The following is a 13,490-nucleotide window of genomic DNA, read 5'->3' as shown; positions in this document are numbered from 1 at the left end:
ATCCAGTAAAACTGTCTATTCATCATTTCAGATTTTCTTCAACAAATTTGTCTAGAAAGAAATTGAGATCATGAGCACAGATCATCACCTTCTGTGACTTGTTTAATTTTTCTTCACCAGCATCCTCACTTTCCTCACTTTCAGCATATGAGATCTTTCTCACAGATCTGCCAGATGTACGAAGCTCACTGCCATGCGAATTTGCATTTAATGACACATCTGTTCTGCTAACATTCTTCTTGCGTTGCTGCAACATTCTCTTTGGTTTATGGTAAAGGTCTTCATCACTATCATGATCTGACTCCTCCCCTGATAAAGATTCCTCATCTGAAAATGATCTCCCACGCTTTCTTCGACCATGCACAGAGGACTTCCTTTCTTTAGGCTTTAGATTTCGTGCAAGTTTACGACGCACTGTACGACTGCAATTTTCTGTAAAGCCAATATCATCTTCATCCAATAAATCAAGATCCTCATCCTCGTCATCCTCATCAAAATAATCACTTTCAGACATTTTGCCCTGTTATTAAGTTAATAACATTTGTAACTTCAAAATTAACATTTCAACTAGCTATCTACATGATAGAATCATAAACACAAAATTTCTTTAAGGAACAATATTGACAATGCTTTCCTTCAGAACCAGGAGGTCAAGCACAACTCTCAGGCACAGAGACTCTCAAGCAAGTTCAAAACCCAGGAGAATAATCCTAAAAGCAATGCCACCACATTGTGAACCAAAGAAAGAATAGATTAAATGATAAATAATAAATAAAAGCAGAAGAATATTGAGTCTCAAACCATTCATGGAGGGAAGGAGGGAGGGGTAGATGTAGCCTAGAGACGAGGAAACATACCAATATGGAAAAAGATAAGGGCGTATCTAGATCCAACTCCAAAGAGAAAAGATAGGGTCTCTATGAATTTCTTTATCTACCTCCAAGTACCGTTTTCATGATAATATGGCTAGATAGATACAAAAGAAAGAAAATAACCAACCGAGCTGTGGGGGGGAGAAAATCAAATTCATATAGATTGTGAGGAACAAAGGAAACATAAAATCCACCACAAAAGAGAGCATAACGGAGTAGGAGAATAGGAAGGAGAAGGGGGAAGAGGGACAATTGTGAAATCCTCTACAAAAATATTACTTCTCAAAATTTGACCACTTTTATTCAGAATTCCCATCACCTCTATATATAGAGATGAGGAGACTACATCACATCACAAATTGATCATATTTATATATATTCTAGTCTAATATGAGACTAAACTAAAACTCTTTTAACTTAAAAAGTAATCAAATCCTAATAAATTTATCTTAAAACCAACTAACAATCAAATACCCTAGATTTTCAAGAATTTTAACCAAAATGGACACTCTAAAATCAAATCTAATTTTTAGATAAAAATACATCTGAAAATAAAAAATAGACAAATATTCTAATTCCTATCACACTTTCATTGCATAAATCTCATCTCAAGATTATCTTCATAATCTACATAAGTTAACTTCATAAGTTAACTTGATCATTATGCACTCAGTCTTGATATTTGAAAACTAGATTTTCTTTATGATTGAATTCGTCGGATTTAAACTTGCTCTGACACCAAATTAATATGGCCTAGAGATGAGAAAATATGCCAATGCGGAAAAAGATAAGGAGGTAACCCACCAAGGAATCAGATGCCTTATCTTCTCAAAATCTAATTCCCACCAAGGAGAGACCAGAAATACTATTTAACCGCTTTGGCAGCAGATGCAGATTCGAAAGAATGAGAGGAAGAGGATCAAGATGGTAGTCTGGGTCATCAAATCTATATTTATTTATTTATGTAGATAGATTGCGCTTCTTATGTTTGTATATACATAATTTTGATATAGGATGTCAGAATAAGAGACTCGAAATCCACAACATGGCAGTATATCAAGATAGACATTTTGATTATTCTCGAGCCTTACCTTAAGTAGAATTTTTGTTAAGGAGTCCCAACTTAATAATGAGAATGAATTGGGAAAGATTTAAACTAATTTAATCCGTGATCTGGTGTCATCCAGTGATTTATTTATGTAGGCCAACAAAATATCAAAAAATACATAATTTTGATTATGAAATTCTTTCAAAAAAAGATAACATTGTAGAGAACTCCATGTATACTCTTCAATCATCCTTTTTTGTCTTCAATCTTTTATGGTGGATCCCCTGCTCTCAACTCTTCTTTTATTATCAAATTGCAACACAACAAGGAATCACAAGATGCCCTATCTTCTCTCTCGTTGTATGGATCGATGTACGCCTCCTAATCTTTCCTCATATCAAAATACTTGTTACTCCGACATAAAAAAAAATTTCATGCAAATGCATCCAATCCGTCAAATTCAAGTATAAATTTTTTTTTGGTTAAATCAAGGTAAGTTACATTATGCACAAAAAGTATAAACAATTCTCTTGTGATCAAGATCTCAAATTCTCAATGTCCCCATGTCAATATACAAGAGTAACTGATTAAAGATTTTGTCACCAGTAATGAGAATTCATCATCCATAGAAGTTATTGTAAATCAATTTAATCTCATGAAAAGATAATATTTTTCTCCATCATCAAATCATAAGATCATACCATGGACTAGGCAGATGGAATTTAAGACGAGATAATGATACGCACAACATAGGAACATGAAAATAGAATTCCAGTGTTACTTTTTTGTAAACAAACTTTCAGATTTTTCAGCACTTTCTGGAGCACCCTAATAGATCTATAACAATTAAAAATTTCAAGGTCCAAAATCTTAGTTGAATAAGTTGTACTAGAGGAAATGGATCATTTGCTTGATAAGTGTAATTATATACTGGACAAGGAAAGCCAAAGGTGATCAAAAACATCATCACCGCCAGCTCATTATATTTTAGCACGATAGCTCTATCAGCATTTATCAAAAAGAAAAAATCATCTGTTAACATTATCACTTGAAAAAAAAAGAAGATCCACGCTACAAAAAATGTGGTCTATATATGTGTATATATGGCCCTGTATCTGTTCAGTCAGTAGGCTTACCCATATAAGACCAACCTAAAAATAAGATTGCAGATGGCTTACTTGAGCCTTATTATTTTAAGTTTTGCAGCTATAATATTTTGTTGTACTTAAACAGTAGGTCCTTGAAACATGTAAATGACTAAATTCTACATTTTCCAAATTCATTTTTTCTCTTATCTTATTTATGATTTCCTAATATCATGGCATACATAAAACTACATAATAGAGTGATAGGACCTTGTCAAAAAGACATAAATTTTGAATTAATTTTCAGATCTGAGTCAAAATTCTAAAGACCTGCACCAGACCCACTTGTAATATCTACAAACTCCTTATGACAAAATTTTGTATTATATAGGTCAAGAGGTACCCATATTTCACTTCTTTTTACTGCAAAAAATTGATAATTTAAAGGACTGCATCGTGCTGTATCATGACTGAATTAATTTAATCATTACCTTAAATGTCTTGATTTGCGCTTTTTGACCAAAATGTTTTGACTTCTAAAATAGACTATGGTGAAGTACAGAAAAAACGTGAGCTCCAAGGTTCCAAATGAAAGCGGCAGTTTAAAGTGGGAAAAGCATTACATTTTCTAAAAAGCAGTCAGATAGAGCTCAGATAAGGTGCCGTAAGTTCTTAGAGATATTACATATGAAAGACTGCATCATGCTTTATCATGGCTGAATTAAATTAAGCTTTGCCTTATTCTTGATTTCCCCTTTTTGAGCATTCTTTGACTTGTAAAATAGACCAAAAGTGAAGTAGAGAAATAACATAAGCTCCACAGTTCTAAAAGATAGCGGCAGTTAAAAGGTGGCAAAGGCATTACATATTCACCAGTGATCAGATAGAGTCAGATAAGGCATGCTAAGTTCAGGAAATGTTTCAAGCAAATGTGCATTCCCCACTTTTCTTAGATCGAATAGACAAAACACTTAGAGATATTATACATGAAATAATGGGTCGCAATTGATAAAGAAAACCTCAAAGGAATCAAGAAAAAGGGAAGTGTGGAACTCAATTGATGACCTATTTTAGTTTCTTGACCAACCTTCTTCTTTGCACCCTTGCCTGATTCGCCAAAGTCTGGCTCAAAATCAGCATCATCTGGATCATCCTCTACAAACAAGAAAAACAAGAACTTAGTAGGATACATGATATAAACTAGAAGCACAAGATAATATCAGGTTTTAAGTCAAATATTGCAGTTTATCGTATGGAGAATTCCAAAACCATGGATAATGTTAAGCTGCAAGTATGACCTTCTTCCTCATCTTCTTCATCATAATCCTCATCCTCAGCATATTCATCATACTTCACGGCTTTTGAACGCTTTGACATAGTTTTTGAAACAGAAGTTTGCTTTGCTGGTAATCTCGAACCAGAATTGCCTGGGCGACTTGGTCCACTGAGATGCAACGAGTCACTTTGATCTTCACCGTCCTGCTCATAATAATCATCAGACAGCATATCATCTGCAGGGACATCGACATGGCCTTTCTTAGGCCATTCGTCATCTTTACGCCCATCCAAATATTCAGAAGAATTAGCTTCAGAGGGACCCTCGCCCTTATCACCGTCATCACGTATTTCTGCAGAATCCCAGGTCGGCTGGCAGTCCTTCCAAAAATTTGAACCCCACATTCCAGAAGGTGCCTTCTCAATGGCATTAGGATCCAAATTACCAGTCTGCTGCCAAGTACTATCAAACTGATCATCATCGCTCTGATTACTAGAATTCAGATCGACATTTGTATTCCCTACAGAAACATAAGCTCCGCCGGCTACACTATCATCTGCTTTCTCATTTAAGTCAGTACCAGACTCCATCTTGTTCCCAAAGTTCCTAAAGAATGCCATTGCACGTTCACATAGAAGTACCACAAGGTCTAGTCCACACTCTCACAGCTGCAAGTACAAGGAAGTAGTTTTTAGCTCTACCCCCACAGTTAATTTCAGAAATAAAAGAATGAAGCTCCAAACCCAACCTAATACAAATTTGACCCTATATACAACTCAGCAAACCAACTATACGAACTAGAATAGTCACAGTATGATATCCAAAGAAGAAATACACGATGTTTGCATCAAAAGAAAACCATTGCGAGGAACAAGGAACTCAAGTCCGTTCTTTTATATCCAGAATGAGAGTTTTAAACCCGGGATCAGTAAAATCCCACCAAGAAACCGACAACAGCGCAGTAGATACGCTGATCAATCGAGACAGAAACGAATCAATCCGGAGCCAAACCAAATCCAATCAAGAAAACCCCGGCCGCGATCAGTTCCAGGACCTGCACCCCGATCAGCAACAAGAAAGATCAAATCCAAGGGGAACCAGAACAGATCGACAGATAACGGCCAAGAACCACGAAACCGATACCCGAAACCCTAATCCGACACGCGGAAGCGACGGACCCCGGATCGGACCACAAATCGACAGGGGGTGATCAACACCGACTCAGAGGACAACGGATTCCCCGCCAAGAAACCTACCTCCCGAGAAGGACGAGGGCGGAATCGAGCAAACTACACGATCGGCGCGCGAGTTAGCGGCCGTGCGCCGGGAGGCGGCGCGGCTGAGGTAAGCGGAGCAGGGGGTGGTGGGAAAATACGAATTTTTCAAAATTATTTGATTTTTTAAACGATTTTTCCTCCCTTTTCCTTGGGGTAGTTTCGATGAAGAATCGAACAAGGGGGAAAGATTGGAACGAATAGAAAAACGAATCCGTGTCGGATTTCGTAAGATTTATCGACCGATTTGGTGGCGGCGAAGCGGAGAAGAGGATGAGAGAGAGAAAGAGAGGGATGTTATCGAAAGAAAGAAAGAAAGAGAAAAAAAAAATTATATTTGAGGAGAAAAAGGAAAAGAAAGGCGAGGAGGGGAAAAGATTAGAGAGAAGCAGAGGGTTAGAAAAGGTACACGCGTTTATAGAGATTAGAGGGGGATGGCCTTCGGCTTTTTGGGCAATAGCGAGTTGGGTCTGGGGGACACCCTAATTCCATGCGATTAGCTAGTTATTAACTGACACGTGGAGGGAACCCAGTTTTGGGGGCGGTGCACGGCTTACCGGGTCGAACCCTCTTGAGGCCCAACCGGCCCAAATCCTCCCTTCTTGAGGGCTATAAACGTAATTACCCACTACTCTCTGTGGAAATTTGTCATCTGACGTATTCCCCCCACACAACTATTACACCGCTACTCTCTTCTTCGAATCACCTGAGGATATTTTCGTCATCTCCACCGTTACTCCGCAACTATTATTTTTCTCACATTCAAACGTTTACTTGGGCTTCTGGCCCATTAATTTCATTATAACGGGTCGGGTAACCTTATCGGGCTTACTACGATATACTCAACCCGACACAATCTCCGAGATGGCAAGAATGGCCTGATAAATTCCAGAAAATAAAAAATTATTATCCCAAAATGCCACTGTTTCTCTTGCACTAATCTTATTAAAACTGTAATTATATTGCAAAAGTGTCCCACTAATCTATAATTCTTCTCCTATTAAAACTTCTACAGCTCTTTTGGGCTCTGGGCTTTGGGCTTCTTGAGTTTGGGGAGAGGTCTCAATATGATCATATGGGCTGCTAAGTAAGCATATGGGCCGATCTACACGCTTTACGATGCATCTACCACCTACTCAAAGATTCTTCGTGTTATTACTGGCAAATATTTGATAAAGATCAAAGAACGTAGCCACATATATATATATTAAAATGTTTGCACAAAATTCGATGCTAAAAGTAGTTGTCACGTAGGTAACATCAAATGCTGACTAACTAAAGGTGTCACGATTGGTCACACTATTTTCGGATGCATTATATTTGTCGCCTGCAATTGTCATATTTAGGTATATTTTTTATGCCAGGATGGATCAACCATCAGTTAGATTATATTTAATAATATATATTTTTTAGGTATAATGTTATGTAAGCTAATAAGTTCACACTACTGGCTTCATTTTATTATTAAATAATATTTAAAATGTAAGATTAGTTGTCGTGGCAGTGGTTGTTGCCTTCGTCGTCATCGATCCTAATCGCCATCTTAGTTGCTTTAATCATCACCATAACCATCGTTGTATAGTAAAGTTACTGTTGTTATTCTAATTATATCATAGGATAAGATGGATGAAATAGACATCAAAGCTATTCACTGCGTTCATATTTGATGACTACGTACGTGATGCTCACAATGCATTGCATCATCGCATGGAGAGAATGGAAGAACTTCATGGGCTCAGAGAGAGAGAGAGAGATTAAGTCGACTAGTTTGGCATTGAGATGGAAATGAAATCATTAACAAGTTTTGAGTAATCCTAGTTTTGAGCAAGTAGAGATACTGAAGAGCATATATATAGATTCAGATAGTTTGTTCTTCACTTGGATCATAACTATATCATGCAATAGTTTGAATACTTATACAGTTATACGGCATAGTTTTGACCATTCATTGTGGGCAATTAATTGACTGCTCTGAGTTACCTGTCAGTGATAGGTTAAATAGTTGTAAGATCTATTTTTTTCACAGGAACAGAAGAAGTGGGTCATTTTCTGCGTTAATCATCAAGAGTTGAGTAGTACTGCAGTAGACTTCAATTAAAGCTTCAGATGGTCATATCATTGTAACCTAGAAAACAACCAATTGCAGTGCACACAAGATTAGCCAACTCAATGTAAAACTTAGCTCTAGATCTTTCAGACTCCCATTTTAATTTCAAAGAAGAAACGGCTCCATGGATCCATTGCCTAAATTGGTATGAGGAGGCAGATTCAAAAATGGCACTCATTTTGTCAACAACTAAGAACTTCTATCATTGCATTTGCTCCAATAATTGAGATGTAACTGTAAGAGTGGAAGTGACATAAAGTATAGTGTTCATATGAAACAAAACATGAATCATTCAGGCTATAGTTGCACATTGCAAGCATCTGAAATTGTTCTTATGATACTTCCATTAGTGTATATATATTTTTTTCGGACTTCGTCGAGATGACACCGAAAAAAATGGATCACATGCAGCAAGGAACTGAGGGACCTCATCTGCAACATCTTCAATGCTTCTTATACTAGTGCAATCAATGACAGAATAGGAGATAAACAGTGGATGTAGTATGTCTATTAATTGCACATCGATCACAGGTGAGTATACCTAATTTCACATAATATCAAGATATGTGCTCTCTAATCTGTCATATATATATATATATATTAGAAATAAATGAAAAGGATACTATCTACAGATATCTAAGAAATGATAATTTTCTATAATGGCTGAAGTATTATCATCAATCAATCAGACACTCATCATTGTTCCACAAATATAGGCTGAAAATTTTGATAGTTATGACTATATATCCAGTAACTGAGAAATGGCATTTCTCAGTGCTTCTGAATGATGTTTTCTTTCATTAACTTCATATTGGGTATTAAGATAATCTCGATATATACAATGAAAAACAAAGTGGAGAGCTAGCTTTGGATTAACACCAAGCTAATAATATTATTCTTGAACTATATATTGGATCCCTTCCAAGACGCCTACTGCATCAATGCTTCGTTTTTCTTTTCTTTTTTTTGACACTCTCTGTACTCTAAAACCAAAACATTATTAGTATCCATCCGAAATCCAAAGACATCTAATAGCTTATACAACTCATATATATATATAAAATTCCTAATTTAGTAAATCATCATATATTTCTTAACTTTTTCATCTATAAGTAGTTAAAAGAGAAACAAAGAAGTAAGTCAATTTCCTTATAAAGATCTAATGTAGTTCGTGGAAGTGACCTGAACAATGAGCTAGAGTTCACTACAAAGGCCAGCAAAAATATATGGCATTGCATCGATATGAGATGCAGCTCATAGCAATCTATAACATAGACAAGGCTGGTTAACATGATCACAAGTTACCTGTAAAGAAATAAAATGTCAAGAACTTTCGTTTCAGTAATAATAGATCTTAACTATTTACTCAACTTTGGAAGAAAGTGTTGTTATGTGCAATTGTTGTACACACTATTTTAGCAATTTAAAATCTCTATCTCGCTTATGAATAATTAATTAATTAGTAGCACCTTTACAAGCCTCATAATTAACCTCATGAATCGTCTTATTATTCTCGAACATCACAATAAATAAGGAACATGATTAACCACTGTCCATGCATATAATATCGATAATTGGTTTAAAACTATTCCAGCACATAGAATTTTAGCACCACAAAGATACAATAAGAAGACCATTTAATTCATAGTTCATCAACAGCTTTTTTTTTTCAATTTAGATCAAACTACAAGATTATCCTTGTTTTCTTTAATTTTTGGACACAAATAGTATAAATGAATGCAACTACGAAGATTCAACTAACAATAAACATAAATCTAATATTCAACAGCTAGAAGAAGAAAAAGGTTAAAGCAAGATCACTAATTGCCACATCATAAATATGACATGAAAGAATGCCATAAACCTAAACATCACAGTCTCCTGCTTCTATATATAATATTAACGAACAATTTGTTTAGGGGTTAAACAGTAGGGTTCATACACATGACTGCAGTTAACTATTGCATGTGTTTCCATAAAGTCGTACACTGACACCTAGCTACGATTAAAAAGCAAAATGACCTAACAAATTATATCCCTCTAAATTAATATTGGTATTAATTTCTGGCCTCATCCTTGTAGCTAAAGTTGTTGCAGTCTAAGTCCTTCACAAGTGCAAGAGCAAGAGCAAGGAGATAAGAAAAGTTTATATATATATATATATTTATAGAGAGAGAGAGAGAGAGGAGGGGAAAGAGGAAAGGAAATGGAGTCAAACATCGACAAACTAGAAAAATGAAACTCAAAGACCAGCACAGGAGTAAAACTATTGGGAACTATTGCAGGTAAGATGATACATAGTGCTCATAAAGGCCTCCTCCCCGAGAGGAGGCTTTGGTGAGCCTCAAAAGAGACCAAGGAGAAAAAGGAAAGAAAGAGAGAAGGAAGAGAACAAAAGCAGGTCACAGAGAGGGAATCCACATTTAAGTAGAATAACACTCCATGGGGGTGTCGTGTAGTCACACTCAGTGTTGCATTCATGCAAGACAAGAGAAGCATTTGTCTACAGCTCACTGATATCTTTGGCTCCTATTCTATATAATATACATTAAAGATATAGGGTCATAAAATAAAGAGGGCCATGTTGCATGGAAAGAGAGGAGAAAAAAAAAACCAAAGAAAAAACGAAGAAAGAAAGAAAGAAATCCATGCACTATAGAAGGAGCTACTGTGGGAGGAGACAGCTCATTTCCTTTCACTTGGATATGCCATATCCTTACCAATACAAAAGCCTCAATTGGGAGGCCAATCAGCCTACTAAAGGCAATGGGGGAAAAGGGGAACCAACCCCTCCTTAAATGGAGATGATCCCAACTACCATTAGTAGAAGTAATAGTTGCTAACTATTTTGCTAGCAACTAGTACACCCACCATGATATCAAAACCCAACATTAATGGTAGAGAGAGAAAGAGAGAGATTATAGATAAATAGAAAGAGAGGATCGAAGAGGTTATCTAAGAATAATCAATTTGTCCATGATATAATCTAACAGCAATAAAAACAAAAGGGATGACAGGCGAGATTGACCTGCATCTCCTCCATCACTCAAAGCTTACTTAGATTCTCGGTGTCTCCCTCTCCCAATCCATCCCACATTCCTGTACACCCCCATTTACCAATACTCCAGAAAATATCACAATCCCAAAACCTAAACACCATTAACTGAAACCTTAATAATAATCAAGATATATATCTCTCTCCTCTAGATCCAGCTGCACATAGACCCAACTCCCATTAATCCTACCGAAATAAAATTCTCTAAGTGTTAAGGAAATCCCATCACCTCGATCATAAGACCTTGCCTCTTGCCATGCCTCCTCCCCCAATCATCAATATGTTCTACGTTTAGACAGGAACAAAAAGATTTAATGCCATATTATAGAATCAGAAGGAGAAGGAGAAGGAGAAGGAGAGGGAAGAAGGGAGGTGTTTGTTTTTCTAAAGCTTACAAAGTAGTTACGGAAATCCATGATGAGAAGAATACATGGACGAGGGACCAATGCCACCGCCTCCACCTTGCGACCTCGTACTGCTGCTGTCATCCTCACTCCCTTCATTCATCTTGCATCCTAATTGGGCAGCCATCCCAAGATTCAGATACACCATTCTCGAATCCAGGCTAAGATTCACCATGCTGTTGCTATTGCTGTTGCTGTTGTTGTTGCAATTGCTGCCCTCCGAATTCATGGGCGGGTAGATCGCCACATTGGCGTTGCCGCCGCCGCCGCCGTTGTTATTAGCCTCCTCGCGGGACATCACCATGGCTGCGGACTGGACGAGTTCGAGGCAGAGGCGGAGCTTGTTGGGCTCGATGTGGGATAAGCCCGGGACAGCGCCCTTGAAGAGGAAGTCGGAGGTCAGGGTGCGGAGGATGTCGAGCGGCGTGACGCCCTCGACGGTGCGGATGTTGGGGTCGGCGTGGTGGTCGAGGAGGACAGCGACCATGTCCGGGCACACCATCTCCGCCGCGATGTGGAGCGGCGTCTTGCCCGCGGGACCCGCGGGGCAATTCACGTCGGCGGCGCCGAGCTCGAGCAGCGCCTTCACGACCTCACGGCTGCAATTCTCGACGGCGTAGTGGAGCGCCAAGGCGTCGTCGAGGTTGAGCCCCTCGCCCATCACCATCAGCTTGACGAGCTCCACGTCCGAGGAGTCGAGCGCGCGGCGCATGCGGCGGATCTTGTGGTGGTCGTCGATGTCGGCGGAGGAGGCGGCGCCGACGACGTCGATGGGGTGATGGTGTGGGTGGTGGTGGTGATGGGACATGAAGGGGGACCGGCGGGAGAGGGACTTGATCCGGAGCTCCTCGATCTTCGCGACGACATCGATAGGGAGGTGCTTCGCAAGGACTTCCGGCGGCAGCCCCGACTTCGCCACGAGGTGGGAGCAAGTCGTCCACAGCTGGTGCATGTCTTGCTTCCGCGACGCCATTAATACCTTCATCACGTCCTCTATCGACGCCTTCTCCACCATGCTTGCCAGTTGCTTCTGTTGTTATTATAGTATATCAGCATAAAATATAAGCATCAAGAAACAGGATTGATTTTTACACCCCCCCCTCCCCCCCCCACCCCCCTCAAAAAAAAAAAGATCTATCTATATAATTGTGGTGGGGGAGATTATTGTTAATTGGGATTTACTTGGGTTAAGAGGGCGAGTTGTTCGACGCCGAAGGAGCGGGAGGCGGCGAGGGTGTCGAGGGCCAGGTCGACGGCGGCGGTGCAATGGGTGTGCCAGCAGCCGCGCTCCCCGCAATTGGGGCGGGGCTCGTGCTTCTGGGGGACGACCGACACCTGGCCACTGTAGAGGAACTGGAGCAGCAACAAGAAGACCTCGTAGCTGACCGAATTGACCGGGATCACGGCGCCGCCGGCGGGCCCCCCGCCGCGCGGCGACGATGCGGAGGAGGAGGGCGAGCGGGGCCCGTGTAGGGAGAGGATGCCCGGAGAGGGTGGATCGGAGCCGCCGCAGAAGAACTTGCGGAAGAAGAGGCTACGGGCGGCGAGGATGCAGCGGTGGGCGTGGACGAGGCGGCCCTCCACGGAGAAGGTGACGTCGCTAAACGCCTGGCCGTTGATGAGCAGGTTGAGGTAATCCAACGACAGGGATTTCAAGGAGTCCTCCATCTCCAAAAACCCCTTTTTGGTAATTTCCTTGGGCTTTGTTTTCGACTTTTAGGTTGTATACGAAGCTCTCTCTCTCTCTCTCTCTCTCTCTCTCTCTCAGTGGAGTGTTGTCAGGGCGAGGGTTAGTGGAACCGAGCCCCTCCTCCTCATCACCGATCTCTTTCTTCCCTTTTCCCTTTATCTTCTCTCCTCTCTTTCTTCTTCTTCTTCTTCTTATTCTTCTCCAGTGTTTCCTTCTACTCTCTCTTCTACTACGTTTGCTGACGGGGTTGGAGATCTCTGAAGGATAGAGAGGGAAAAGGAGAGAGAGAGAGAGAGAGAGATATACACACACACAGAAAGAGAAGCGAGAGGCGAGGTGGAGAATAGAAAAGAAAAGAAAAGGGGAAGGGGTGGGAGGGGGGGGGAAGCAATTTGGGTGGTTGTGCTGGGCGGCTGGGGTATTTAAGTAATTCGAGGGTTTAAAAAGCGAAAATTGGATACAGATATTTGATATCAAACCATAACTATATATTTTTATTTTTATTTTTATTATATAAAAAGCCACAGATAACATCTCAAATTACAACACTGACACTCTCCCACAATTATGCGACCATGATTAACTCTTACTAACATCTCATTAACATCTCATTTCCCTACCACTAGTACTACTACAGTCCCTTATTATGTCCAATAACTCCTCTCCTCTCCTCTCCTCT

At 39.7% G+C, this 13,490-nt stretch overlaps 2 protein-coding genes across 6 annotated transcripts in view; both read right to left on the bottom strand.

Annotated features, from left to right (window-relative positions):
• Positions 1 to 5,953, bottom strand: part of LOC140764903 (protein CHROMATIN REMODELING 5) — a 28,572-nt gene extending 22,619 nt beyond the window's left edge. The window contains exons 1-5 of one of the 4 annotated variants that reach the window (XM_073103743.1): positions 5,425 to 5,953; positions 5,030 to 5,335; positions 4,304 to 4,949; positions 4,093 to 4,160; positions 89 to 520 (exon numbers count right to left, since the gene is read on the bottom strand). In XM_073103743.1, the coding sequence (XP_072959844.1) occupies positions 89 to 520; positions 4,093 to 4,160; positions 4,304 to 4,901 (1,098 nt within the window). In that variant the 5' untranslated portion in view covers positions 4,902 to 4,949; positions 5,030 to 5,335; positions 5,425 to 5,953. Of the gene's footprint in view, positions 1 to 88; positions 521 to 4,070; positions 4,161 to 4,303; positions 4,950 to 5,029; positions 5,336 to 5,424 lie in introns of those variants that run through there. The other 3 variants (XM_073103744.1, XM_073103742.1, XM_073103745.1) reach the window with 3 other exon arrangements.
• Positions 5,954 to 9,078: 3,125 nt separating this feature from the next.
• On the bottom strand, positions 9,079 to 13,180 carry LOC140764787 (BTB/POZ domain and ankyrin repeat-containing protein NPR5-like). 2 transcript variants are annotated; one of them, XM_073103539.1, is made up of 3 exons: positions 12,304 to 13,180; positions 11,113 to 12,151; positions 9,079 to 11,002 (listed from the first exon to the last, which is right to left on the bottom strand). In XM_073103539.1, the coding sequence occupies exons 1-2, from the start codon at positions 12,787 to 12,789 to the stop codon at positions 11,120 to 11,122; spliced, it is 1,518 nt and encodes a 505-aa protein (XP_072959640.1). In that variant the 5' UTR covers positions 12,790 to 13,180; the 3' UTR covers positions 9,079 to 11,002; positions 11,113 to 11,119. The 2 variants fall into 2 exon arrangements, with proteins under 2 accessions (XP_072959640.1, XP_072959638.1); XM_073103537.1 differs by lacking the exon at positions 9,079 to 11,002 and having other exon boundaries at positions 11,016 to 12,151.
• Positions 13,181 to 13,490: the final 310 nt, after the last annotated feature.

Source organism: Typha angustifolia, chromosome 8 (genome assembly GCF_048772165.1).
Source record: "Typha angustifolia cultivar Huaian chromosome 8, ASM4877216v1, whole genome shotgun sequence".
Classification (NCBI taxonomy): Eukaryota; Viridiplantae; Streptophyta; class Magnoliopsida; order Poales; family Typhaceae; genus Typha; species Typha angustifolia.
This window is presented reverse-complemented; position numbering and strand designations above follow the sequence as displayed.

What these genes read in the sequence shown, in the direction of transcription:
- LOC140764787 (XM_073103539.1), bottom strand. Translation starts at nt 12,789, where the DNA reads ATGGAGGACTCCTTGAAATCCCTGTCGTTGGATTACCTCAACCTGCTC. An exon ending in AACTCGCCCTCTTAACCCAA is followed by an intron (nt 12,152 to 12,303) that starts GTAAATCCCAAT and finishes TAATAACAACAG; the next exon opens with AAGCAACTGGCAAGCATGGT.